The sequence below is a fragment of the Armigeres subalbatus genome, chromosome 2 (assembly GCF_024139115.2).
Source record: "Armigeres subalbatus isolate Guangzhou_Male chromosome 2, GZ_Asu_2, whole genome shotgun sequence".
Classification (NCBI taxonomy): Eukaryota; Metazoa; Arthropoda; class Insecta; order Diptera; family Culicidae; genus Armigeres; species Armigeres subalbatus.
Genome location: NC_085140.1, coordinates 440,662,639 through 440,689,483, shown reverse-complemented (window position 1 = coordinate 440,689,483; position 26,845 = coordinate 440,662,639). Strand labels below are relative to the sequence as shown.

General features: G+C 43.5%; 1 protein-coding gene across 7 annotated transcripts in view; it reads left to right on the top strand.

Moving 5' to 3' along the window:
• Positions 1-21,219, top strand: part of LOC134213662 (blastoderm-specific protein 25D) — a 71,322-nt gene extending 50,103 nt beyond the window's left edge. For 6 of the 7 annotated variants that reach the window (XM_062692920.1, XM_062692918.1, XM_062692916.1 and 3 more), the window contains exons 3-8: positions 249-1,382; positions 1,441-1,643; positions 2,427-3,889; positions 4,146-4,583; positions 4,652-4,929; positions 19,746-21,219. In XM_062692920.1, coding sequence (XP_062548904.1) covers positions 249-1,382; positions 1,441-1,643; positions 2,427-3,889; positions 4,146-4,583; positions 4,652-4,929; positions 19,746-20,017 — 3,788 coding nt within the window. In that variant the 3' untranslated portion in view covers positions 20,018-21,219. Of the gene's footprint in view, positions 1-17; positions 160-248; positions 1,383-1,440; positions 1,644-2,426; positions 3,890-4,145; positions 4,584-4,651; positions 4,930-19,745 lie in introns of those variants that run through there. The other variant, XM_062692923.1, reaches the window with a different exon arrangement.
• The last annotated feature ends 5,626 nt before the right edge of the window (positions 21,220-26,845 follow it).

Here is a 26,845-nt window from a genome sequence, read left to right as displayed (position 1 = left end):
GTGTTTTTTTGCACCTACCTGATACCGCTAGATAGCTATTTTGTTAAAACAACAACTGCTTGAAGGCAGGCACGAATAGAAAAAGTTGCATTCAGCGCTTCTTAGGCTCTGCTAAGGCCGCGAACAGGTGTTTCGTCAACATCATGATAATTATTCTTTGTAAGCCACCGCGCATTGCCACTTTCAAATTAGCCTTCCTAGTTCTAATCGATTTACTTGTTTGTTTACTCTCTCTGCATTTCCACCAGATTCCTCCGACGGGCAGAATGTGTCAACTGGTTCACCCACAGTCGCAGTCTCCAACACAAGCAACAGCAGTACCGGATCATCGTCACCACAAGCGACAGCCCCGGGTAGCATAATGTCCAACACATCGAATCATCCTCATCATTTTACCTACCGCTGCGATAACGACCAGTCAGTTGCAGGCGAGAGCGAAGCATCTCAGCAACAGTCATCAGTCGTAAAGATAATCGGCTGCAGCAATAGCAGCCTCTTAGTAGTGCCATCGGGTGAGAGTGAGGACGATCTCGTGCAAACAACGACCGGACCCGCCACCCCTACCACTGTGTACGACAACGAAAATGAGTCATCCGATCGCGAGGTGTCGCCTAAATTTGTAGTCGGAACGAAAAAGTACGGTCGTCGATCACGTCCCCGCGAGGACAACACCGGACTGGATAGCTCTTCCGATTTTAGCAACTCGGACAACGAATCTGTTCCCCATCAACATCAGCATAAGCAAAAAATCAATTCTTCCTCTACGGCGGATAGCGCCTCGAACAAAAACTCATCATCTTCTAAAGTGCAACGATCCGCCTCGCAGAGTGACATTCACGGTTCGAAGCGACGGCGGCCAATGAGCGGAAGCAGGCTCAAGCGATGCGCCTCACTACCGACGCATCGGCAGCGACCGGATTTCGTAAAAGTGAACGCCAAGAACGTGCGCGATAAGCTCAATATGGATGAGAAAATCGACAAAAAGATCTATTTCATGAAGTTGTCGGAAAACTTGCGGGACATTTGGGACTCGCTGGTCGGAAGTGGCCACGGCGATCTACTCAATCAATCACAGCTGGAGGTCGTTTGTGAACGGGTGGGCCTGCAGAAGCTTCCAGCTAAGTTGGCTGCTCGCGAAGTGTTTGCCAAATTGTCTCTTCAGCCGATCGAGGGAATCAGCTTTGATGATTTTCTATCATTGCTGCAAAGCGACTCAGATATTCTATCCATCGGCGGCGGCAGTGAGAAGGAACCGGCAGTAGGGGGCGATGGTGGCAGTAGTGTGCGGGTGCGATTGTTCGACGAGAGTGACAACTTCAAGGTTCAGGAACTGGATCGCGATAGCGTGGAGGAAACGGTTGGCTTCACAATGCGAATGCCAGGTGAGTGAGCGAAATGTTTGCATCAAGTGGTCGTATTTGAATGTAAAATCGATTTCAGCGGAGTGGACGACGGAGATCGGGTCGCTTTCGACAGCCATCATCATCGACATGTGGGAGTCGGCCGGCATCGGAGAGCCACGAAGTTTGCTACAGGATTTGGGCTTCTATGGGGACGAGGTGCAGGTAACGGAGCTGATCTCCGCGCTGGAGGACGAACAGCAACGGCTGGGTGATGGCAACGATACTTCTGTGGTTGTGCGGGTGAGTGGATCTTGTTTTCTTATTTATGTTTTGAGGGCTGGGTAGCCGATCGCCCACACGTTCGCAAAGACGTTTGTCTAATTTGCATTTCAAATGGCAATTTGAAGGCAATTCTGCGACAGATGTGCGTCGTGTAGGAATTCGTGTCGCCTTGCTTCAACTAAATGATGCTCAATGCTCATGTCAGATCGAATTATTCGAACGGATTTCTTTTCGTTGCCTACGTATATTTGTGTTTCTGTGTAGGTACATACATGGCTATGTATATTTTCTCTACGTTACGCTAATACGATTATATGTTTAATATTTCGATATCGATTGTTAATTTCCAACAAAATCAATCGAATCAATAATTTTTTGTTCGATGCTAAGAAGAAAACTAAAAGGAAAAATCATTATTAATTAATTAATTCAAAACTGTAAGAGGTCGTTCATAAAGTACGTTACGCTTTCTGTTCGGTTATACAATATACAATTTTGAAATACAAAATTGAAATGTATTAAAATAGTTAGGTACGTCGGAACCAATATTATTTTTTCTTCAAGCTCCCAAACCTCAAGATTTCGTGGTCAAATTTGATTATTGGAGTGGGATGCAAAATTTAGCTAAAAAAATTCTAGAAAATTTCTCAAAAAAATTACATTTTCATTAATCTATTCATTTATTAATTTCTCCTCACCTTTTTCAATATCTAAATACCAACAGAATTAGTTAATATATGTCCTGGAATTATTCACCTCGTTATTATTTTGAATAAAATTCCACATTTCTCTCATAAATAGGCATCCCTGGCCCTCCACAAAGCAGAAGTGAGCGCCCTCCGGCAGGCCTTCCTCCAGCTCATGGAGGAGAACAAGAAACTCTATTCCGACAACAAGGAAGCCAACCAACGTGCGCAGCTCTTGCTGCAGGAAGTCGACGAGCGTCACAACTCGTTGGAAAATGCTACGCGCGGCAAGATCCGTCTGCTAGAGCAGCGCCATCACGAAACGGTGAAGGAGCTCACATCGCAACTGGCGTTTGAGCGAGAACAGCTGTCCTGTGCAAATGCCGCCTTGGAGAAGCGCATTCAAGGGTTGGAACAGGATGAGAGCAAAGTGAAAGCGGAAATGAATAGGCTGCTGGAGGAGAATGATGGATTGAGAACGGAACAGGAGAACCTCACAAAGGAGCTCACGGATATTCTGGAAAAGAATATAAAGCTGAATAGGGATATCACCGAGTTGGAGGAGAACAACAGAAATGATTTCGATGATGATTATGCAGGGAAGAACGACCTGGAGGTTTTGGAGTTGATTGAAAAGAATTCACTGCTGCAAGATAAGAACAAAGAGTTGAAGGACAAGAATGATGAGTTGAGTGTGGAGATTGAATCGCTGAATGTGGAATTGGCTAAGTTTAAATTGAAGCGAAGTGGGATCAGTAGGACAAGTTCGTTGGATGTGTCGCCAGTGCAAGTGGAATCGACTGGATTCGAAGAGAGTGCGAGTACTGCTAGGAAGCGTCAGGGGGATTCTCCGAGCAAGGCCAGATTATCAGATGAAAGTCCGCGATTAGGCAAATTTAGGAAGTGTAGCAATGATGCAGAAAATGAGTCTGATTCGAGTGGGGATTGGATGGCTCTGCACTCCGAGCTTGGGCTTAAAGTGGATAGTGCAATAGCTACTTCTTTGGGGGTTAATGTCGAGAGTGGCTGCAAAGAGGAAGAGTTAGAGCAGTTAAAGTCGAAAATTGCTGAACTGGAGAAGAAATTGTGTTTGAAGAAAGAAGAAGAAGAGCCAGTTGATGGCGAAAAGAGTGAAACCAATAATGTACAGGACAATAGTGGTGCCAGCTCTTCGGAACAGGTAAAACTGAAGACCCGGTGCGATGAGTTGGAAGCAAGCCTTGAGCAAATGAGCAAGGAATACGAAGCTTGCGAAGATTATTGGCAAGCGAAGCTGAACGAAGAGCGATTGCTGTACGAAGAGGAGCAACGCGTTGCTGATGATAAATTCAACGAGCTTTTGAAGAAGATGGCAGAATACGAAGAACAGTTTGCCGGTCAAGCCGGCAATAAGAATGAAGATGGTCGATTATCGCCAATCGAGGAAAAAGATGTTCTGGAGCAGCAATATTTAGATTTAGAAGCGGAGTTCCAACAGACACAGTCAATGCTAGAAGAGAAGACACATGAAGTCGATAAGCTTAGGGGCAGGATCCTGGAGCTGGAGCAACTTACCAAATATCCGTCGGAAGCGCTGCTGTAAGTACATATTGGTGTTGAAGAATACAAGGCATAGAATTTTATCATAAGCTTATCTGGCACAAGAAACAAGCTAATTCGCAACTAATACAAAGTGTTTATCGTTGAATGAATCTTTAACATAATTCGTTAGATTGTCCTCCTTTATGATAAAAACAGCAATATTGTTGTTGAACTTATAATTTATTTCGTTATAGATACTCTGATAGATACCCTTTGATGTAGACAAGATAACCAGTATGTTGATTCTTTGCAGGGCTACGCCGCCGCGAATCAATACGCCTGAGATAGAAAGTCCGGCAAGTTCACCAATAAGCTATCTTTGGAACCAAAGCACGATTCAAGCTCCGGCTACCAGGGACTACCAGAATCCCAACTGGTGTCAGGCGCTAAAAGCGAACAGTACCCCACTAGAAACAAGTCGGATTGGCGACGAGTGTAGTGCAACCAGCAGCAAATTGGACGCATCACTGTCTTCACTTCCGTCAAAGATTGCTGAGGAGTTGAAAATCGATGGCGACGATACTGGGTTCGACCGCACGATATCTCCAATTCAGAAACCGATTACTAAGGGGGTGGCTACCTCCACACCTTGTGTCGCAACGGCGGAAAGCCAGGAGCAAGTGGATTGCTCCGATGTGTGCTCGGTGAAATCGACCCGAAGTACGCATAGTTTGGCCTCTACCCATAGCATGTGAGTTAGATCTAAATGTTTATTTAATGTAGAGCCAACAATATTCTTTGTTTCCACTTTTCGTTCAGTCACAAATCTGTTTCGCAAACGGATGTCGCCATGGTTAATCAGGAGCAGCTCAAGCTCCTGGAGCTTCAGGATGAAATCAAAGAGTTGACCCATCAGCGTGATTGTTTGAAGATGGAGTTCCAGCAGTTGAACGAAGTGAAACCAATTCTGGCGCGCACCTACAACAAAACGGCCAATCCGAATATGACGCAGAAGATTCAGCACCTGGAGCAGAAAAACCGGCAACTGCAGGCGATGTTGAAGCAGCAGCAGAACCATTCCGAGCAGATTTTGGAGAGTGAGTACACTTTTTACTCTTTTATTTTTTAACTACAATAAGCTTTTTTTATTAAGGCCGATACAAATATTTTAAATCAATTACGTCTCCCCCCTCGGATTTTTTTGCGAACGCTTGAAACAGAATATAACGATTGTTTGTCCTCCTCGTCCCGTGAATACATTTTTTGAGATGAAGATGCGTTCAAATCAGATCCTTCTTGTTTCTGACTTCATATCCGTAGTAGACAAGAAACAAACAACATATGCCGCCGGATATGTCTTTCGGTGACGAAACTAGCATAGACGAGTCCGACTATGCCGAACTCTTCACAAAATTCTTCAAGACTGTCTACAACACTGACTCCACGAATTCATCCCAAGCAATTAAACATGCTTCCATCCTACGATATTAACCTTCCATGCTCATCATTCACCGTGACAGATGTTGTCAGATCATTGAACTATGTAGATGCTTCCAAAGGTCCGGGATCAGACAAACCACCTCCCGTATTCATTCAACGATGTGCAGATTTGTTAAGAAAATTATTTTGAGCTTTTTAGTGGAATGTCTTCACTTGTCATAAGACGAATTCTTACAATCCCATTTACTTTACTTATGGATCCTGTACACCTCCGGTGGTGCAAAGGGCCGACAGTCCCATTTACTTCCACCATTTAATTGTACCTTGACAACACGTATTTCGACTTCGAGTCTTCGAGTCGTATCAAATACGAGACGCTGAAGACGACCTAACTGTCGAGTTTCTTCTTCTTCTTCTTCTTCTTCTTCTTGTTATTGGCATTACATCCCCACACTGGGACAGAGCCGCCTCACAGCTTAGTGCTCATTGAGCACTTTCACAGTTATTAACTGCGAGGTTTCTAAGCCAAGTTACCATTTTAGCATTTGTATATCAAGTACGGGGCCCTCCTTAGCCGTGTGGTAAGACGCGCGGCTACAAAGCAAGATCATGCTGAGTGTGGCTGGGTTCGATCCCCGGTGCCGGTCTAGGCAATTTTCGGATTGGAAATTGTCTCGACTTCCCTGGGCATAAAAGTATCATCGTGTTAGTTTAATGATATACGAATGCAAAAATGGTAACCTAGCTTAGACCTAGTTTCCAAATATTTGGTAAACACTTACTAAGTGAAATTGACTACAGAAACCTGAACCTTCAAAGTATTCTGTTGTTCTGTTGTTCATAACCCGTTGTGGTAAGGAGCTATGAGCTTTTGTACGTGTTGTATACGTTGTATGCCCTCTTCAAGGGTACCTTTCCCAAACTTCCCATTTTTCTCCCATCCATATTCCTTTCTTTTTTGTTCACTTCCTTTTCCGTCAGGTGCGTGATGAGAAAGGCTGTGAAGGCGATGACCCAAATCTCCCGAATTGAGGTGAACCCTGGAGCCGACGTTCTGATACCTGATAGCTTAGAAACTTCGCAGTTAATAACTGTGGAAGTGCTTAATGAACACTAAGCTGCGAGGCGGCTCTGTCTCAGTGTGGGGACGTAATGCCAATAAGAAGAAGAAGATATCAAGTACGAGACACTGAAGACGAACTTACTGTCGAGTTTCTTCTTCTTTTTCTTATTGGCATTACATCCCCACACTGGGCCAGAGCCGCCTCGCAGCTTAGTATTCATTAAGCACTCCCACAGTTATTAACTGCGAGGTTTCTAACCCAAGTTACCATTTTAGCATTTGTATATCATTAGGCTAACACGATGATACTTTTATGCCCAGGGAAGTCGAGACAATTTCCAATCCGAAAATTGCCTGGACCGGCACCGGGAATCGAACCCAGCTACCCTCAGCATGGTCTTGTTTTGTAGCCGCGCGTCTTACCGCACGACTAAGGAGGGGCTCTTTGGATCAGTTTAATAATGTACAGGGGAAAATTAAAATTCATCAATTTTACAATCAAACCTTCATGCCAAACACTGTCAAATGCTTTCTCTATATCAAGAAAAACAACTCCAGTCCAGCCTTCAGATTTGTTGAGCCGAATTAAATTCGTAACTCAATAACTGATGAGTGGTTGAATGCCCATTTCTTATTTATTACTAGACTAAGGCTGGCCTGTGCATAAAAGTCTTCTCCATTCAGCTCGGTCCATGGCTGCACTTCGCCAACCACGCAGTCTGTGGAGTGTCCGCAAATCGTCCTCCATCTGGCCGATCTACCTTACCCGCGCCTTACTCTCGCCTTCTTGTTTCCGTCGGATCGTTGTCGAGAACCATTTTCACCGGATTACTGTCCGACATTCTGGCCCACCACAGTGAACGATGGATGGTTCTCCCAACAGCTGATGCAACACGTGGTTCATTCGCCTCCTTCACGTACCGCCCGCCATCTGCACGCCACCATAGATGGTACGCAGCACGAGAATCGTCCAGGTCTTGTGTCCGAAGAGAACTACCGGTCTAATAAACGTTTTGTAGATAGTCAGTTTGGTACGGCGGCGAGCTCTATTCGATTGAAGCGTTTTGCGGAGTCCAAAGTACGTGCGATTTCCTACTATGATGCGTCTCCGAATTTCTCTGCTGGTATCGGTAACGGCGGTCACGAGTCAGCCCAAGTACACGAATTCTTCAACCACCTCGATTTCGTCACCACCTAAAGAAACTCGTGATGGGTGGCTTACATTGACCTCTCTTGAGCTTCTTCCTATCATGTACTTCGTCTTCGACGTGTTGATGATAGGAAAGGAAAGGTCCAATCCGTTTAGCTTCGCTTTTCAGTCTGATGTAGGCTTCCTCCATCCTCTCAAAGTTACGTGCCCTGATATCAATATCGTCGGCGAAACCAAATAACTGGACGGACTTTGTGAAAATCGTTATCGAACTCGATAAATAAATGATGTGTGGGCACGTTGTATTCGCGGCATTTCTGCAATACCTGACGTACGGTGAACATCTGGTCTGTGGTAAAGCGTTCACCCATAAATACCGCCTGGTACTGCCCCACGAACTCTCTTGCGATTGATGTTTCGGCGGCATAACATTTGGGAGAGTACCTTGTAGGCGGCGTTCAGCAATGTAATTGCGCGGTAGTTGCTACAATCCAGCTTATCGCCCTTTTTGTAGATGGGACACACGACACTTTCCGTCCACTCCTGCGGCAGAACCTCATCCTCCCAAATCTTGTTAATTACCCAGTGAAGCGCTCTAGCCATTGCCTCATCACCGTGTTTAAACAGCTCTCCTGGTAGTTGGTCGACTCCAGGGGCTTTGTTGTTTTTCAGCCGGCCGATCTCCTCCTGGATTTCCTGGAGATTCGGAGCCGGAAGTCGCATGTCCTGCGCGCGTGCTCCTAGATTAATTTCCACACCGCCACAGTTTTTATTAGCGCGGTACAGTTGCTCCGTCTCTTCTCGGTTTCAATCTTCCTGCTGGCCCTTTTCCTCCGAAAAATCGAGTTTTGTCTGTTCCGCGCCCGTTTGTATCGTGCCTCGCTTGCCCTCGTGTGGTGTTGCAGAAATCTCGCCCATGCTACATTCTTCTCCTGAACTAACAGCTCACTTTCGCCGTCATACCAGTCGTTTCTCTGATCCAGGGTCACCGTGCCTAGTGCAGCGGTTACGGTGCTTTCAATGGCGGATCGAATATCTCTCCAGCCATCTTCAAGAGATGCTGCGCCTAGCTGCTCTTCCGTTGGGAGTGCCACTTCCAGCTGCTGCGCGTATGGGCTTGGGCTAGTCTACCGTCTTGTAGCCGCCCAATGTTTAGCCGCGGCGGACGACTTCGACGCGTGTTGATCACCGTCGAGAGTTTTGAGCGCAGACATACTGCAACGAGGTAGTGGTCGGATTCAATATTCGCACTGCGGTAAGTGCGTACGTTCGTGATGTCGGAGAAAAATTTACCGTCGATTAGAACGTGGTCGATTTGGTTTTTCGTTACTTGATTAGGTGATTTCCATGTGGCCATGTGGATATTCTTGCGGGGGAAGAAAGTGCTTCGAACTACCATTCCGCGGGAGGCTGCGAAGTTTATGCATCGTTGGCCGTTGTCGTTCGATACGGTATGCAGACTATCCGGTCCGATGACCGGTCTATGCATTTCCTCCCTTCCTACCTAAGCGTTCATGTCACCGATGACCATTTTGACGTCCCGCAGTGGGCATAGATCGTATGTCTGCTCCAGCCGTGCAAAAACCGCTTCTTTGTCGTCGTCGGGTCTCCCTTCGTGTGGGCTGTGCAGTGTGCACGTTGATGATGCTATAATTGAAGAATCGTCCTTCTATCCTCAGCTTGCACATCCTTGCGTTGATTGGCTGCCACCCAATCACGCGTTGGCGCATCTTTCCCAGCACTATGAAGTCGGTTTCCAACTCGTTGGTAGTGCCACCCACAGCTTTGCTAGAAGGTAACCGCTCGATGCTCGCTTTTCCACACTGTCTGTCCTGTCCGGCAGATTTCCTGCAGCGCTACGACGTCGAAGTTGCGGGGATGTAATTCATCGTAGATTATTCTGCCGCAACCTGCGAAGCTCAGCGACTTATAGTTCCATGTTCCAAGCTTCCAATCGTGATCCTTTATTCGTCGCCTAGGTCGTTGTCGATTATATTAAGTCGTATTATCTTCTATGTCGTTTGTAATGGTTGTTTTAAAGGCGGCTTATTGGGCCTGCGCAAACCTCCTGTCTCGTCGGAGGATCATCATGTCAGGGCTGTTTAGCTTCCCACCTAACACCAGAACTTGGGCTTGTGCGCTTTGAGCGGCACACGGTCGCTTTGGCGGAGCCTACTTGCGGATACTTGCAACTTTTTATAGAAGTTTAACATGGCCCACTGTCAAACCCCACCACATCCTAGGCAGGTACCACAACTCGCAGATGGCATGGGCATCGTCAAGCCCTTCGACATAGTCCCTGCTGCCCTGATTGAATGCCCATTAGGGTGGCTCAAAAAACACTTTTTCAAATTTTTTGATGGGCCGCCCTCTTATTCGGTTCTATTTGATGCCCTGATGCTCTGGACAAAATTTCAGCCAAATCGGTCAACGTTTGGGCGGTGCTAAACTCGTTGGAAGTTTATATGGAAAAATGTATGCAGAAACATCCAAAAACAGTGATTTGCAGTTCAATCAAAGGTAATTGCCTATTTCCGGGGATTAAACCACCCGACTTGGACGTTAATTTACAATGTTATGAAAACTCATATGTGAATATGTACGTTATGTGGAAGATATTGATTTGGAAAATGTATTGGAGGTAACCACTTTCCCTTCGATGGGACTCGAACCCATGACCCTACAGTACGCTAGACTGGTGCTTTAACCAACTAAGCTACGAAGGACCTCCGTCGGCCTTCGCAACCTAGCGGCTACTGAACGAGCTCGAGATTCCCAAATTGGACGCATAGTCAAATCACTCGCAATCCATTTCTCAAGCCAATACTTCCACATGTGTATTGTACACGTCCACATTAGAGGAGCGTGAGTATTTAGAATGTCTGGCGGCTATACACATTCTTCATCAGCAACGGTACTGATCAAGTGAGGTTGTGTAAGCTATTTGCCAGTCGGTCGTCAAGCTCAGACCCGACCGCATTGCGTAGGCAAGAGCACGCAACTCAAGTTCAGTTCAATCAAAGGTAATTGCCTATTTCCGGGGATTAAACCACCCGACTTGGACGTTAATTTACAATGTTATGAAAACTCATATGTGAATATGTACGTTATGTGGAAGATATTGATTTGGAAAATGTATTGCCACTTTCCCTTCGATGGGACTCGAACCCATGACCCTACAGTACGCTAGACTGGTGCTTTAACCAACTAAGCTACGAAGGACCTCCGTCGGCCTTCGCAACCTAGCGGCTACTGAACGAGCTCGAGATTCCCAAATTGGACGCATAGTCAAATCACTCGCAATCCATTTCTCAAGCCAATACTTCCACATGTGTATTGTACACGTCCACATTAGAGGAGCGTGAGTATTTAGAATGTCTGGCGGCTATACACATTCTTCATCAGCAACGGTACTGATCAAGTGAGGTTGTGTAAGCTATTTGCCAGTCGGTCGTCAAGCTCAGACCCGACCGCATTGCGTAGGCAAGAGCACGCAACTCAAGTTCAGTTCAATCAAAGGTAATTGCCTATTTCCGGGATTAAACCACCCGACTTGGACGTTAATTTACAATGTTATGAAAACTCATATGTGAATATGTACGTTATGTGGAAGATATTGATTTGGAAAATGTATTGAGGTAACCACTTTCCCTTCGATGGGACTCGAACCCATGACCCTACAGTACGCTAGACTGGTGCTTTAACCAACTAAGCTACGAAGGACCTCCGTCGGCCTTCGCAACCTAGCGGCTACTGAACGAGCTCGAGATTCCCAAATTGGACGCATAGTCAAATCACTCGCAATCCATTTCTCAAGCCAATACTTCCACATGTGTATTGTACACGTCCACATTAGAGGAGCGTGAGTATTTAGAATGTCTGGCGGCTATACACATTCTTCATCAGCAACGGTACTGATCAAGTGAGGTTGTGTAAGCTATTTGCCAGTCGGTCGTCAAGCTCAGACCCGACCGCATTGCGTAGGCAAGAGCACGCAACTCAAGTTCAGTTCAATCAAAGGTAATTGCCTATTTCCGGGGATTAAACCACCCGACTTGGACGTTAATTTACAATGTTATGAAAACTCATATGTGAATATGTACGTTATGTGGAAGATATTGATTTGGAAAATGTATTGAGGTAACCACTTTCCCTTCGATGGGACTCGAACCCATGACCCTACAGTACGCTAGACTGGTGCTTTAACCAACTAAGCTACGAAGGACCTCCGTCGGCCTTCGCAACCTAGCGGCTACTGAACGAGCTCGAGATTCCCAAATTGGACGCATAGTCAAATCACTCGCAATCCATTTCTCAAGCCAATACTTCCACATGTGTATTGTACACGTCCACATTAGAGGAGCGTGAGTATTTAGAATGTCTGGCGGCTATACACATTCTTCATCAGCAACGGTACTGATCAAGTGAGGTTGTGTAAGCTATTTGCCAGTCGGTCGTCAAGCTCAGACCCGACCGCATTGCGTAGGCAAGAGCACGCAACTCAAGTTCAGTTCAATCAAAGGTAATTGCCTATTTCCGGGGATTAAACCACCCGACTTGGACGTTAATTTACAATGTTATGAAAACTCATATGTGAATATGTACGTTATGTGGAAGATATTGATTTGGAAAATGTATTGGAGGTAACCACTTTCCCTTCGATGGGACTCGAACCCATGACCCTACAGTACGCTAGACTGGTGCTTTAACCAACTAAGCTACGAAGGACCTCCGTCGGCCTTCGCAACCTAGCGGCTACTGAACGAGCTCGAGATTCCCAAATTGGACGCATAGTCAAATCTTCCACATAACGTACATATTCACATATGAGTTTTCATAACATTGTAAATTAACGTCCAAGTCGGGTGGTTTAATCCCCGGAAATAGGCAATTACCTTTGATTGAACTGAACTTGAGTTGCGTGCTCTTGCCTACGCAATGCGGTCGGGTCTGAGCTTGACGACCGACTGGCAAATAGCTTACACAACCTCACTTGATCAGTACCGTTGCTGATGAAGAATGTGTATAGCCGCCAGACATTCTAAATACTCACGCTCCTCTAATGTGGACGTGTACAATACACATGTGGAAGTATTGGCTTGAGAAATGGATTGCGAGTGATTTGACTATGCGTCCAATTTGGGAATCTCGAGCTCGTTCAGTAGCCGCTAGGTTGCGAAGGCCGACGGAGGTCCTTCGTAGCTTAGTTGGTTAAAGCACCAGTCTAGCGTACTGTAGGGTCATGGGTTCGAGTCCCATCGAAGGGAAAGTGGTTACCAATACATTTTCCAAATCAATTTCTTCCACATAACGTACATATTCACATATGAGTTTTCATAACATTGTAAATTAACGTCCAAGTCGGGTGGTTTAATCCCCGGAAATAGGCAATTACCTTTGATTGAACTGAACTTGAGTTGCGTGCTCTTGCCTACGCAATGCGGTCGGGTCTGAGCTTGACGACCGACTGGCAAATAGCTTACACAACCTCACTTGATCAGTACCGTTGCTGATGAAGAATGTATAGCCGCCAGACATTCTAAATACCACGCTCCTCTAATGTGGACGTGTACAATACACATGTGGAAGTATTGGCTTGAGAAATGGATTGCGAGTGATTTGACTATGCGTCCAATTTGGGAATCTCGAGCTCGTTCAGTAGCCGCTAGGTTGCGAAGGCCGACGGAGGTCCTTCGTAGCTTAGTTGGTTAAAGCACCAGTCTAGCGTACTGTAGGGTCATGGGTTCGAGTCCCATCGAAGGGAAAGTGGTTACCTCCAATACATTTTCCAAATCAATATCTTCCACATAACGTACATATTCACATATGAGTTTTCATAACATTGTAAATTAACGTCCAAGTCGGGTGGTTTAATCCCCGGAAATAGGCAATTACCTTTGATTGAACTGAACTTGAGTTGCGTGCTCTTGCCTACGCAATGCGGTCGGGTCTGAGCTTGACGACCGACTGGCAAATAGCTTACACAACCTCACTTGATCAGTACCGTTGCTGATGAAGAATGTGTATAGCCGCCAGACATTCTAAATACTCACGCTCCTCTAATGTGGACGTGTACAATACACATGTGGAAGTATTGGCTTGAGAAATGGATTGCGAGTGATTTGACTATGCGTCCAATTTGGGAATCTCGAGCTCGTTCAGTAGCCGCTAGGTTGCGAAGGCCGACGGAGGTCCTTCGTAGCTTAGTTGGTTAAAGCACCAGTCTAGCGTACTGTAGGGTCATGGGTTCGAGTCCCATCGAAGGGAAAGTGGTTACCTCAAATACATTTTCCAAATCAATATCTTCCACATAACGTACATATTCACATATGAGTTTTCATAACATTGTAAATTAACGTCCAAGTCGGGTGGTTTAATCCCCGGAAATAGGCAATTACCTTTGATTGAACTGAACTTGAGTTGCGTGCTCTTGCCTACGCAATGCGGTCGGGTCTGAGCTTGACGACCGACTGGCAAATAGCTTACACAACCTCACTTGATCAGTACCGTTGCTGATGAAGAAGGTGTATAGCCGCCAGACATTCTAAATACTCACGCTCCTCTAATGTGGACGTGTACAATACACATGTGGAAGTATTGGCTTGAGAAATGGATTGCGAGTGATTTGACTATGCGTCCAATTTGGGAATCTCGAGCTCGTTCAGTAGCCGCTAGGTTGCGAAGGCCGACGGAGGTCCTTCGTAGCTTAGTTGGTTAAAGCACCAGTCTAGCGTACTGTAGGGTCATGGGTTCGAGTCCCATCGAAGGGAAAGTGGTTACCTCCAATACATTTTCCAAATCAATATCTTCCACATAACGTACATATTCACATATGAGTTTTCATAACATTGTAAATTAACGTCCAAGTCGGGTGGTTTAATCCCGGAAATAGGCAATTACCTTTGATTGAACTGAACTTGAGTTGCGTGCTCTTGCCTCACGCAATGCGGTCGGGTCTGAGCTTGACGACCGACTGGCAAATAGCTTACACAACCTCACTTGATCAGTACCGTTGCTGATGAAGAATGTGTATAGCCGCCAGACATTCTAAATACTCACGCTCCTCTAATGTGGACGTGTACAATACACATGTGGAAGTATTGGCTTGAGAAATGGATTGCGAGTGATTTGACTATGCGTCCAATTTGGGAATCTCGAGCTCGTTCAGTAGCCGCTAGGTTGCGAAGGCCGACGGAGGTCCTTCGTAGCTTAGTTGGTTAAAGCACCAGTCTAGCGTACTGTAGGGTCATGGGTTCGAGTCCCATCGAAGGGAAAGTGGTTACCTCCAATACATTTTCCAAATCAATATCTTCCACATAACGTACATATTCACATATGAGTTTTCATAACAGTGATTTGCAGTTAGACGGTACAATTTACGATCAAGAACCATGATACTCATTCAGTTCTTGTAGAATTAAATACAGAATGTTATGCTGAAAACCGCGAGACGATTAGAGTTTTTTAGGCAAAGATATTAGCATTTTACTGGAGTGTTGTAGGGGTGAATTTATTTCTTTTCAAAGGTAAAAGAAACGAAATTTGCTCAAACCCCACTTCAGAGAAATGCTAATAACTTAGCCGGGCAAACTCTAATCTTCTCGCGGTTTTCTGCATAGCATTCTGTATTGAATTCTTCATGATCTGAGTGAGTATCATAGTTCTTCATCGTAAGTTGTGCCGTCCAACTGCAATTCACTGTTTTGGGATGTTTCTGCATACATTTTTTCTAATCTAATCTAATCTAATCTCATACTTGCGCAGCCAATACTTGAAAGCATCCTGGAAAATGACGGTTTCTAAATTCCGTCATTTTTCTTTTCATACGGCCAGGCCAACTACGCAGTATGTACCGCAGAGATGATTTCTAGATACTGAGCGACTTCAGAATTTGTAAACCCTTAAAGTCGATCCTTACCATGAAATCGAGGGGATAGGAAGAGAGCGTGGACCTCCCGTACCAAACGCTTCCAGTTAGTATAAATAAGAATCAAACATTATATTAATGAATTTTTCGTTGGGAGCGAAGCTATTTAAAAGTTATGAAATGCTCCATTCGGCAAGTGATGGTTGACGTCGTGTTCAGAATAACTACGTTCACTATAAATAAGAAAAGAAGAAGAAAATCATCATTAGTAGACGGTAACGTCAGCTTCTTTCCTCGGTAACAGATGTGATGACAATTCTGAAAATAAAAGAAGCGCTAGCACAGCATTAGAAGATTGGACACTTTAATTATACTCATGTTATTTTTGAAATGCTTTTCCAGACTGCTATCAGAAATCAAGGGGGGTTAAATCCTTGATTCCAATCTAAGAAAAACATTACAGGGACATGAGTATTACTATCTGCGGTTGGGAAGCATCTAGGAAGTTGGAAGGAAGGATTAGTGTAGTATTTACTAAACGACTTACCGACAATTTTATAAGCACTACAGAATTGGAAATTGGGGAAGGTTTTCGTTGGGTCAGGATTTGCCTGTAGCTGGCAATGTGACCGTGGTAGATCTTACCCCGTAACACACCACGTAAAGGTGTCTACCCAGCATTACGGGAATGTTTCTGCATACATTTTTGCATATAAACTTCCAACGAGTTTAGCACTGCCCAAACGTTGACCGAATTGGCTGAAATTTTGTCCAGAGCATCAGGGCATCAAATAGAACCGAATAAGAGGGCGGCCCATCAAAAAAATTGAAAAAAGTTTTTCCCATACTAATTTGAGCCACCCTAATGCCCATGTACAAGACCAAATTGCTCATCAGCAAATATAGAATTGTCATTCATATGATCCATCATTATATAATAATCTTTTCAAACAGTTGGCTTATTGAAGAAAGCAAACTGATTAGCGATAACTAGAAGCTTCAGATGGATTTTTGTCCGGCTTCAAAATTTGAACAACTTTGGCGTTTTTCCATTTATCTGGGAAGTAGGCCAATTGAAAACATCGACAATTAAATTTGTCAAAGATACGAGAGCATTATCAATATTACTTTTGGTATCGAGAGGAATATCAACATCAAAATTCCTATCAATATACGATTTATATAAATCCCAATCTTCTCTATGATAATTAAAAGTAGAGCTGGATTGTTAATGTTGATGAGATTTCAAACGTCACAGAAAGGAGATCAGAGTTAAAGTCAGCATGAGTTACCAATTAGCCGCACAACTGACTTGAATCCGTTAAAACTAAATCAATTGTAGAAGGATTTCGACTGGAGAAAAACAAATTGGTCCATTGGGATATTGAATAGTATAATATCCCGCAGAACAATCTTCATAAAATTTTACCATTGAAATTGTTTTGAGCATTATTCCATGAACGGTGTTTGGCATTAAAGTCACCATTATGACAAATTTGGATTTGTTGCGAGTTAAAATTTAAAGATCAGCTCTCAACAAATTCCTTTGCTGCCCATTGTACTGGAAAGGCAAGTAGGCAGCAATAAAAGAGAATTGTCTCAAATGTGTTTCAACAGAAACTCCCAAGGTTTCGCAAATTTTGGTTTCGAACGAAGAATGGAAGAATGTTACTTATGTTTGATATGTCTATTAATGACAATGGCGACCCCACCACAGGCGCTGTCAAGACGATCATTTCGGTAAATAAAATAATTTGGATCTCTTTTGATGAAAAGATCAGGTTTTAAATGTGTTTCAGTTTTAATGGCAATGTGCACATTATGAACTTATAGGAAGTTGAATAATTCATCTTCCTTACCCTTTAAAGAGCGGGCATTCCAATTTAAAATTTTCAAAGAATTATTTGGACCCATAAAAAGAAGTCCAATAACAATTTTTGGAGTAAATTCTTTTACCAACCTGAACAGCTTCAGTTTTGGTATTTGCTTTGAACATTGCATCAATCATATGATGCAATTGTTCATTATAAAAATCAGAGTCGGAAGCAGACATGCTACGTGGGTCGTCAGAACGAACGTTATTTTCCGTTGAAGAATGGGTATGAAAGTCATTCATCATCGGTAAGTTTTCAGAAATGAAAATTTGAAATGCGACTAACTGTTCGTTACCCGGTGAGAGGTAGGAGCAACATTTGTTCGTTGATTGTGGTGGGTATGAATTGCCGGCAAATAATTGCGGATTTTGAGCGTTTGAAATATGTTTACCCGGCGGATCTGGGATCATATTGGAATTTCCCGTCATCAATTTTGCACGGGAAGTCAAAACTTTTTTGCGTGAATGGCATTCCCAGAAATTGGATTTATGATTGCCCCCACAATTGGCACATTTAAATTTATTGGAATATTCTCTCACATGACAGGCGTCCTTGGCGTGAGAGGTTCCACCACACATTATGCATTTAGCATCCATGTGGCAATGTTTAGTTCCGTGACCCCACTTTTAGCACTTACGGCACTGGGTGGGGTTTTGGAAATTTGGAAATGTTCCCATTTAACACAGACATGGGACATAATACAGGTCTTTTCCAAACTTTTCATATTATTTAGTTCATTTTTGTTAAAGTGAACTAAATAAAATTCTTGAGAAATACATCTCTGGGAAGTACCAGAGCGAGAATTCTTTTACATCTTAATTAGGGGACCAGGGGGCATTATGAACACCCGGGGCAGATTGGACACCCCCAATATTCTTGTTAATTCAATCATTTTTCTACTTTCAATGCAGCGAACTCTATAATCCTTTCATAAACAACTAATTTATAGCGTAGAAGCCATTATTTTATTTTCTTAGCGCATAAATTTAACAAAAAAGTTAGAATGTCTTCCAAATGGTTAAAAATTATAAGTTTCACCTCCCATAAAATAAGCTTTACTTTACCACAGAAGATGATTTCTCAATTATTGGTCATCCCATAGCAAAATTCTGTTATTTACAGTGCTCTGGCATGCATTTGTGACAAGTTTCCTTGATTTTTACAAAATTTCCAACAGTTTTTAAATTTGTTCACTTGTTGGGGCAAACTGAACACTCTATATGGGGGTAGAACTGACACCTTAAAAATTAAAAACATAACCTCAAACTCATCGAACTTGGCTTCCATATAGTGTTATTTTCGTGTTATTATGGTGCGGAATAATAAATCGCTATAAAAGTTCCAGTACATGACATATACACCATAGAAGCATATATATATATACCATAAAAGTCGCTGAAAGTGCGACAAAAAAAGGAAGTGTTTTGTATAGATTTGGCAATCTCGTTGGCAAGTTGATCGGTACAATCCATTGGAAGGATTGGCGATGCCAATAGAGTGAATAAGAGTATGCATAGATTATGCAATGCTTAAAGTAGAGACGATTGATAGGGGGTCTTGCAATAAGTGTGATGATCCATATAAAAACAATCATATGCTTCATACAAAAAGTTCGACATACATGTATGAGGCCGGCTGAAAGTGGCATATTTTTGCGTTACGTAATCAATCTTCTTCTATTCGTCATGGAATTAATATAGAAAACGACCATATATGACCTCGCTTAAGAAGAGGGAAATAGATTTTCGGATGTTGATGATCCAAACACAATTTTAGGTGTCTCATACAAAATCATGACAGGAAGATGAACAATTGGGTAATATTTATGTTGGATGATCCATAAAATAGGTTACAATGGCATATAATCACAAGTAAGATAATTTTCTTCATATTTTATAAGGGTGTCCATACTGCCCCATGGGGGTGTCCAATCTACCCCGCTACCTTCCCGAGAGTAGTGAAAAATTAACTATTACAAAATCGTCCTATTTGATTGAAATTGCCTTATTTTCAATACGATTCAAAACAGAACTGGTAGTTAACGAGTAATAGTATCATGTAATTGCTAGAAATCCGAATTATACTCAATTTAAATCACCTAAAATTGATTAAAACCTTAGGGTGTCCATATTGCCCCTTGTCCCCCTACTTGGACTGGTTAAAATCAAATTAAAATTTATCATCACTGGAGAGACCTTTCGAGACGACTATGAACAATCGCTCACTTTTGTCGTCGTATGTGAAGAATTTATGCCGCTTCTCAGTTAAATTCTGAAGTAGACGTTTGCGATCGTCAAAGGATCCCAACAAAACGCGGCAGTCATCCTTCCTGGCAATCTGAAATGAAACCTTGATCCCCTGAAGGTTACTCAAAATTTCATTCTTGGAGCCAGAAAACTCGGCAACAGATCATAATCCTGGAAATTTAACGAAAACCCTGGAAAAACCTGGAAAAATCAGGGAATTTTTATTTTGAAGTAGATCTAATATTCTTTTCATAATTCTCTTTCTTACTATAGGAATCTGGATCCAGCAGCGCAGCGAAATTGCCGAGCTACGCCAGCAGTTGGATGCCCAGAACATGATCATTGCCGACCAAGCAACACGCCTTGCCAACAACGACCAACTAGTGCGGGAGCTGTACGTCGAAAACGGTCGGCTTCTTGGCCAAGTGCAACGATTGGAACAGCAGAAGGCCCGAGCCACCATGCTCCAGCAGTTATCGCAAGCCGCCTCCGCTGGTCACTGCCATGCGGGTCAGTTGAGCGGAATCGTACCGGGGATGCCCTAGCGCCTCAGGCTGCCCATCATCGGCGTGGGCCGGGAGTGTTTCAATGTGTCATAATCGATAAGATTGCGTGTGTTTTTATTGTCCTACTGAATGAATCACATTTACCTGTTGATCGCTTGGAAGCGAATGCGAGTGAGCGAGATGTATGCGTCATCGTTCGAGAATGCACTTCTATTGCAACATTGCGCACCAAAAACTGAGACCAGAGTAGAGCAGTTTGAATGATTATGATTATTAGAATTTATTTACTAACAAGACGGATCGTTTTCGAAACACAAACGAGTCTGGTCTGAATTGTACAACAATTCCTCAAACATATTTGTAATAATATATTTGCATATTTATTTTACCTGATTAGATAGAATCAATTCCGGGAGCTGTCCTAATCGCTAAAGAGGGCCTGGAGATATCAGATAATATTGTAGAAATCAAAAAGTCATGCAAATGTAGTGGCTAAATTTAGGAAAGCTTACACTCGTCACATTTGTACTCGATTTCTTAAAAATATGGTTGTAGGCTGCGTCGTGTCTTGTCAAATGTGGCATTTTTATGTTTTTGTAGCAGCTCCTTCAGAAGCTGACTTAAAACGTTTCAAAAGATATTTTCTACTTGCAACTCCGTTTTTAGGCACTGAAACTAGTTTTCGCCCTAACTGGTCTAACATGTAAATCGACTGAAACTATTTTCTATTAGTCTGAAAATAGAACCAAACAAAAGACATTTGTTTCTTTTTTAGGAATGCTCAGTGGTAGTTGTTGTTATTGTTTTTATATAATTTTCCAACACTCACATCACAAATTGGAGTGCTTTTCAGTGTAGTAAAAAGATCGATATTAGATTTATCTATCCTAGAAATGTAGAGGCTAAGAAGAATGATTAGGATTGGGTTAATTTTGTCAAAATTGAGTGTTCAGTGAGATTTGGTTCGGTTGTAGATGTTTTTCTTGCACTTATCCCAGAATATACATTACAATATATGGTTTTTTATGTAACGGGTGTCAATCTTCGAAGAAAAAACTAAAAAAAAAACTATCCAGTTTAAATGCAACATTCATTATTCAGAGATCACTACAAGCCTGTAGGTAGATATTATCAAGCATGAAAGTTGACAAAATTTTCCCTATTTTGATCATTTTATCCAAGCCGTTTGATGTTGTAAGAAGTATAGATATAGAAAAATATAAAAGGAACACTGGCCTTAACTGTGAAACGCGTTAACTAATTCCTCACATCATTATTTTACTATACCTTCTAAAATACTAAACATATTCAAACTTGATAGGTTCCTAAAAACACTACTACACTGCCGTGAATCGCATATTTGTCCCATATTAATAGGAAACCCAGCAAAGATGGGACAGATATGCGATTCACGACAGTACACTACTGCAACAGAATACTATTGCAATGGACTCGAACCCAAATGGGTAAAAAAATCCTAAACACGCACGAAACAGAAAAGGATTGGTTTCTAGAACCTTGCTAACGATTATTTACAATAGTATGTGCAATGGCATGCGGCAATTAATAGGATCCTGAAAAGAAGACTAACTGTTTATGGTGTTTCACAGTTTAGAGTGTGGCAGATACCCGCCGTCGTCCATGGGGCGTAGATGCGATCAAAAGTAAGAAACAATTCAAATGAAGTCGCGTAGATTGATATAGCTAAAAGACATTTTTGTGTAAGGAATCTACGAGCGAAGAAGTGCGTCGTCAAATAAAGTATTGCCTTTACATGATGAAAAAGTTTGGTTCAATTGGTTGAGAACTTCATCTGTTCATCTTTCTTGCTACGTGCCCGCCCCACCGCAGTCTACCGATTTTCGGGGATTTCAGGATTGGATGGTTTTCGCAACAGCTGATACAACTCGTGGTTCAATTGCCTCCCTCATGTCCCGTCTTCTATCTGCATCGCGCCAAGGATTGTACGCGGCACTTTCTTTTTGAAATCTCCAAGTGTACGTTGGTTCTCCACAAGCATTGTGTAGGTCTCGTGTCCGTAGCGTCACGTCCTGATAGCGTCCTTCGAAGATAAGAAAAATGGGTGAAAATTGGGTGTTTTAGCCTTTTAACTCTTCAGTGCAATCGCACTGAACAAGCCATTACGAGGGCCAGTGATGTTGTTTTTTCAGCCGTTCGTCCTGGAAAAAAAGTGGTGGAGACGCATAGTGGATTTCCCGTTGGGTCTGGTGGAGACGCATGGTGGGGGAACCGCATAGTGGGCTGTTTCGTGAGTAAGCGCGAAGGGTGAAAACCACCCCATTGACGTGGTGGAGACGCATAGTCGCTAGTGCGACTAACTAGTGACTCGCGCGAAGGGAGTGAAACGAGCCATCTCGTTAAGGTAGTCGTCATTGTGACTTGCGCGGTGGGAGTGAGATGATCTTTTTTCGTCCGTATTGGCGCGATGGAGACCCACGGTTGGTAAAGCGATAAACAGTGCGGTATAATCTTGCGCGGGTTTAACATGGCGGTGGCCTCGGGCCACCTCTTTCGCCTAGGGGACCCAGGGGGGGCAGTAATGGCACGGTCACCAACCGTATGGACGGTGACTATACCGGGAGAAGACTCCCGAGTTACATGGACCCCGACAACTCATCTGGACCGCTCCAGATTGCGAGACTGCAAGGTGTGAACGGTCGGCCACTTCCGGCTGACCCGTTCCTTCTCCGCCTCTCCGTCGAAGCTTTCCTCGGGGGAGCAATCAAAGGCGCGAACAAGGAGAATGGTGGAACCTCGTACCCTCTCAAGGTTCGCAACCCGAAACGGTTTGACAAGCTGCTGCAGATGGAAAAGCCGCGTGACGGAACACAGGTCTCGGTAATTGAACACCCTCAACTGAACTCCGTCAGATGCGAGGTCTCGAACGTGGACGCCAAGCACCTTCCGGACTATTACCTTCTGAGCCACCGGATTAAGAAGCGACTCCCCGACGGTAAGTTGGCCAACACACCGACGATTATTCTGATTTTCGCAGGCGAACCGTCATCCCGAACCACGTCACCTTTGGCTGGTTCAGATGCCCAACCAGAAACTACTACCCCAATCCCATTAGGTGCTTCCGGTGTTGGAACTTTGGATACACCGGCAAGAGATGTCTAAGTGCAGAACAATTGTGCGGCAACTACTCGATGCACCACCCCGCGGACGCCTCAATGGCGACCAACGATCCCACCAACCGCCCACAATGCCCTGACCGATCCTTCTGCAAAATCTGCAAGAGCCACGAGTACCAAACCTCCAGCAGAAGATGCCCTGACTACCTCAAAGAGGTCGAAATCCAAAGGATTCGCGTGGACCAGATCATCCCCTACTGCCCAGCAAGAAAAATCTTCGAATCCTGCTCGGGCTCCGGACAACCCGGTTCCTTTGCTCAAACAACTGGTTAAAACAAGGACCAGGAGATCGAAGATTTACGGAAAATGGTTAAGGATCTGTAAGCGTCCAGGATCAAACAAACCTCGGGAATTGGCAACCGTACGGAGGCCATCAAGCAAAAGGGCGCGATCGAGGATCTGATTCAAAAAGTGTCGGAGCTGACCATTGGCAAGTTGCAAGCGAATCTCGAAGTTATGGACATTTTTTTCCTTTTTTTTGGAAAGATGTTTATTTTCAATACACATAGTTAAGTGTGCCATTTTAAGGTGTTTTTATGAGATGTTGCAAAAAAAGATTCGGTTGCCTGTGGGACTTGAACCTACAATATTACATTAAGTACACGGACGTATTACCAATTATCCAACAGCTGCCCTTGCGAGAAGTTGTTCCATAACCAGCTAATCTTCTGCTTCTTCTTCTTCTTATTGGCATTACATCCCCCACCGGGGCATTGTCGCCTCTCTGCTTAGTGTTCATTCAGTTCAGTTATTCAAGTTACCATTTTTGCATTCGTATATCATGAGGCTAACACGATGATACTTTTATGCCCAGGGAATTCGAGACAATTTCCAAACCGAAAATTGCCTAGACCAGCACCGGGAATCGAACCCAGTCACCCTCAGCATGGTTTTGCCCTATAGCCGCGCATCTTACCGCTAGGCTAAGGAAGGCTCAGGAGGATAACCAGCTAATAACGATGGGATATCAGTCAATTCCCCGTATCCATAGAATCTGCTTTGACAACATTTCACACTTGTCATAAGACGAGTTTGTACCATCCCATTTAATTCCACCACTTGATTGTACCTTGACAGATACGTATTTCGACCTCAACAGTAAGGTCGTCTTTAGAGTTTCGTACTTGACTCGACTCGAGCTCCGACTCCATAGCGAATACTGTATGCTTGTTTAACACGTCTGCCACTTAAGATTTGTTGAGCGACTCTGGGATCTTCTGCTAAGGTTACTTTTGGAGGTTACTTTTGCTTCTGGTACGGTATCAGGCCATTAGGCCGAAGGCCATTTGGCCGAAGGTCATAAGGCCGAATGGACATTAGGCCGAACGGTCACTAGGCCGAATGGACATTAGACCGAATGGCCATTAGGCCGAATTTTCAGAAAGAAGCAAGCAGTGAAAAATGAGAAGTTCTCTCTTCATCTTACCCCTTCTTCCTTCTCCCTTCTTCTTTATTCCTTCTTCCTTCTTCATTCTTCCTTCTTCTTTCTTCCCTCATCCTTCTTCTTTCTTCCTTCTTCTTTCTTCCCTCTCCTTTCTTCCTTCTTCCTTCTTCCCTCATCCTTCTTCTTTCTTCCTTCTTCTTTCTTCCCTCTCCTTTCTTCCTTCTTCCTTCTTCCATCTTCCTTCTTCCCTCTTCCCTCTTCTTTCTTCCTTCTTCCTTATTCCTTCTTCCTTCTTCCTTCTTCCTTCTTCTTTCTTCCTTCTTCCTTCTTCCTTATTCCTTCTCCCTTCTTTTTTCTTCCTTCGTCCTTCTTTCTTCCTTCTTCCTTTTTCCTTCTTCCTTCTTCCAACTTCCTTCTTCCTTCTTCTTTCTTACTTCTTTCTTCCTTTTTCTTTCTTCCTTCTTCCAACTTCCTTCTTCCTTCTTCTTTCTTACTTCTTTCTCCTTTTTCCTTCTTCCTTTCTACTTCTTCCTCATTGCGCACTACTCACTTCCCACTCCTCAATTCTCATTCGGCCTAACGGTCATTCGGCCTAATGACCATTCGGCCTGATGACCATTCGGCCTAATGACCATCGGCCTAATGACCCAGCATTTTCGGGTACGGTACGACTATCGGGAGAACTATTTCTGGCTGGATTACGACCGATTAAGGTACCTATGCCGGACATTGCTGTTGCTGCTAGTATCGCTCATAAGACTAGTATAAATAAAAGGTTCCGTAACAGTTGACCTCTTTAAACAAAATAAGTCTCGGTCAAACCTTCGCTTCTATAAAATTGTGATACACCAGAAAGAACCGATTGATTTTAAACAATTCGCCTTCCCAGTCACAAACAGTAACAAAACCAAATCAGAATCTCATGAAAATTTCAATTGGCTGCCACTGTTGCCATCCATGCGAATAAAGATTTTTAGCATTTCCCTCCGACGCGCGTTCGTGGTTCTGCTACGGACGACAATTTCTGGCGTCGCAAATCGATTAATTTGCACTTTGAGCAAAATTCTTCACACAACAACCTTCCCTTGTATAAAATGGTGGTCCTGAAAAGAACCGCCGCTAACGATGCAGAAACCCCCGCCATCGATGCTACGACCGCTACTAACGCCATCATTCTGTATGCTCTCCATTCCCGCTCTCCATGAAACGATGGAATGGCATGAAAATGAAACGATGGGTCACAAGGCCCGTAACTTACATCATTATGTCCGTGCTGGGAATGCATGGACGGGATTGGTTGGATCTGATATTTTTACTGGGTAGGACAAGAATTTAAATTTTCAATAGTTTATCGTAAGTTTCAATAAAATTGTCACATTGCTGGAGTGTTTCGAAGTCGATTGATATATAAATCTCGAAAATCCATCGAAAGATAAAGGCGAAGATATTAACGAAGATATGTTAAGAAGATATTAACGTTCAAAATCTTACATGACTGTCTGCAATGTTACATTCTGATTTGACACCCAGTATCTTCGTGCTAAAAAAATAAAAAAAGGCAGGAACACCGTCTTCGACCAGAGGCCGTACAGACTGAACATCTAACACCTAGCATGAGAGAACGGACATATAATACCCAGTAGGGTGGGACAAAATTTTATTTTCACTTCCTGCATGGTTTTTGCACGCCTCTTGGTTCCTATAATGCTTGTGCGAAATTTCAGATCAATCGGTGAAACTATATTTTAGCGCCGGCGATTTTAATTTTCCATAGGATTTGCTATGGGGAAATTTACCTTTACAAAGAAAAAATCTCCAAGGTGTCCCATTATTCTTTAACGATAAATCGATCCAACTACATCATAGGAAATTTTACCAGCAAACTTTCATTGGAAGACCACAAAGTGATCTGACGCTCATGAAAAATGTTATTTACATAAAACTAATTGCTGTATGAACGCAAGGCTCATTGCACTTTTTGTTCCAGCATCACTGCCGTCTGCTGCTTGCTGTTGTTTGTACGAGGCACCACTTTGCGTGGAGGATTCGCTTAGTATGAATGAAAAGCGGGTTACTAGGGATACGTTTATTGGCCTTGCTGTTTGAGTCTTCGTCCTTCTAGGTAGAAGAAATTCAACCAAATTTCAATGAAGGTGTGATTAACAAAAAGAGGCATGTAACGAACACTTTCCACACATCATGCAACGAAGCGATAATAGATGCAAGGTATAGGTTGGGGCCTCTCATTCTCGACGTCAATAGTTCGAAGCTGGTCTGAACGGGGATTTTTTTGGTACTGGTAATCTTTTTGATATTTATATTTATATT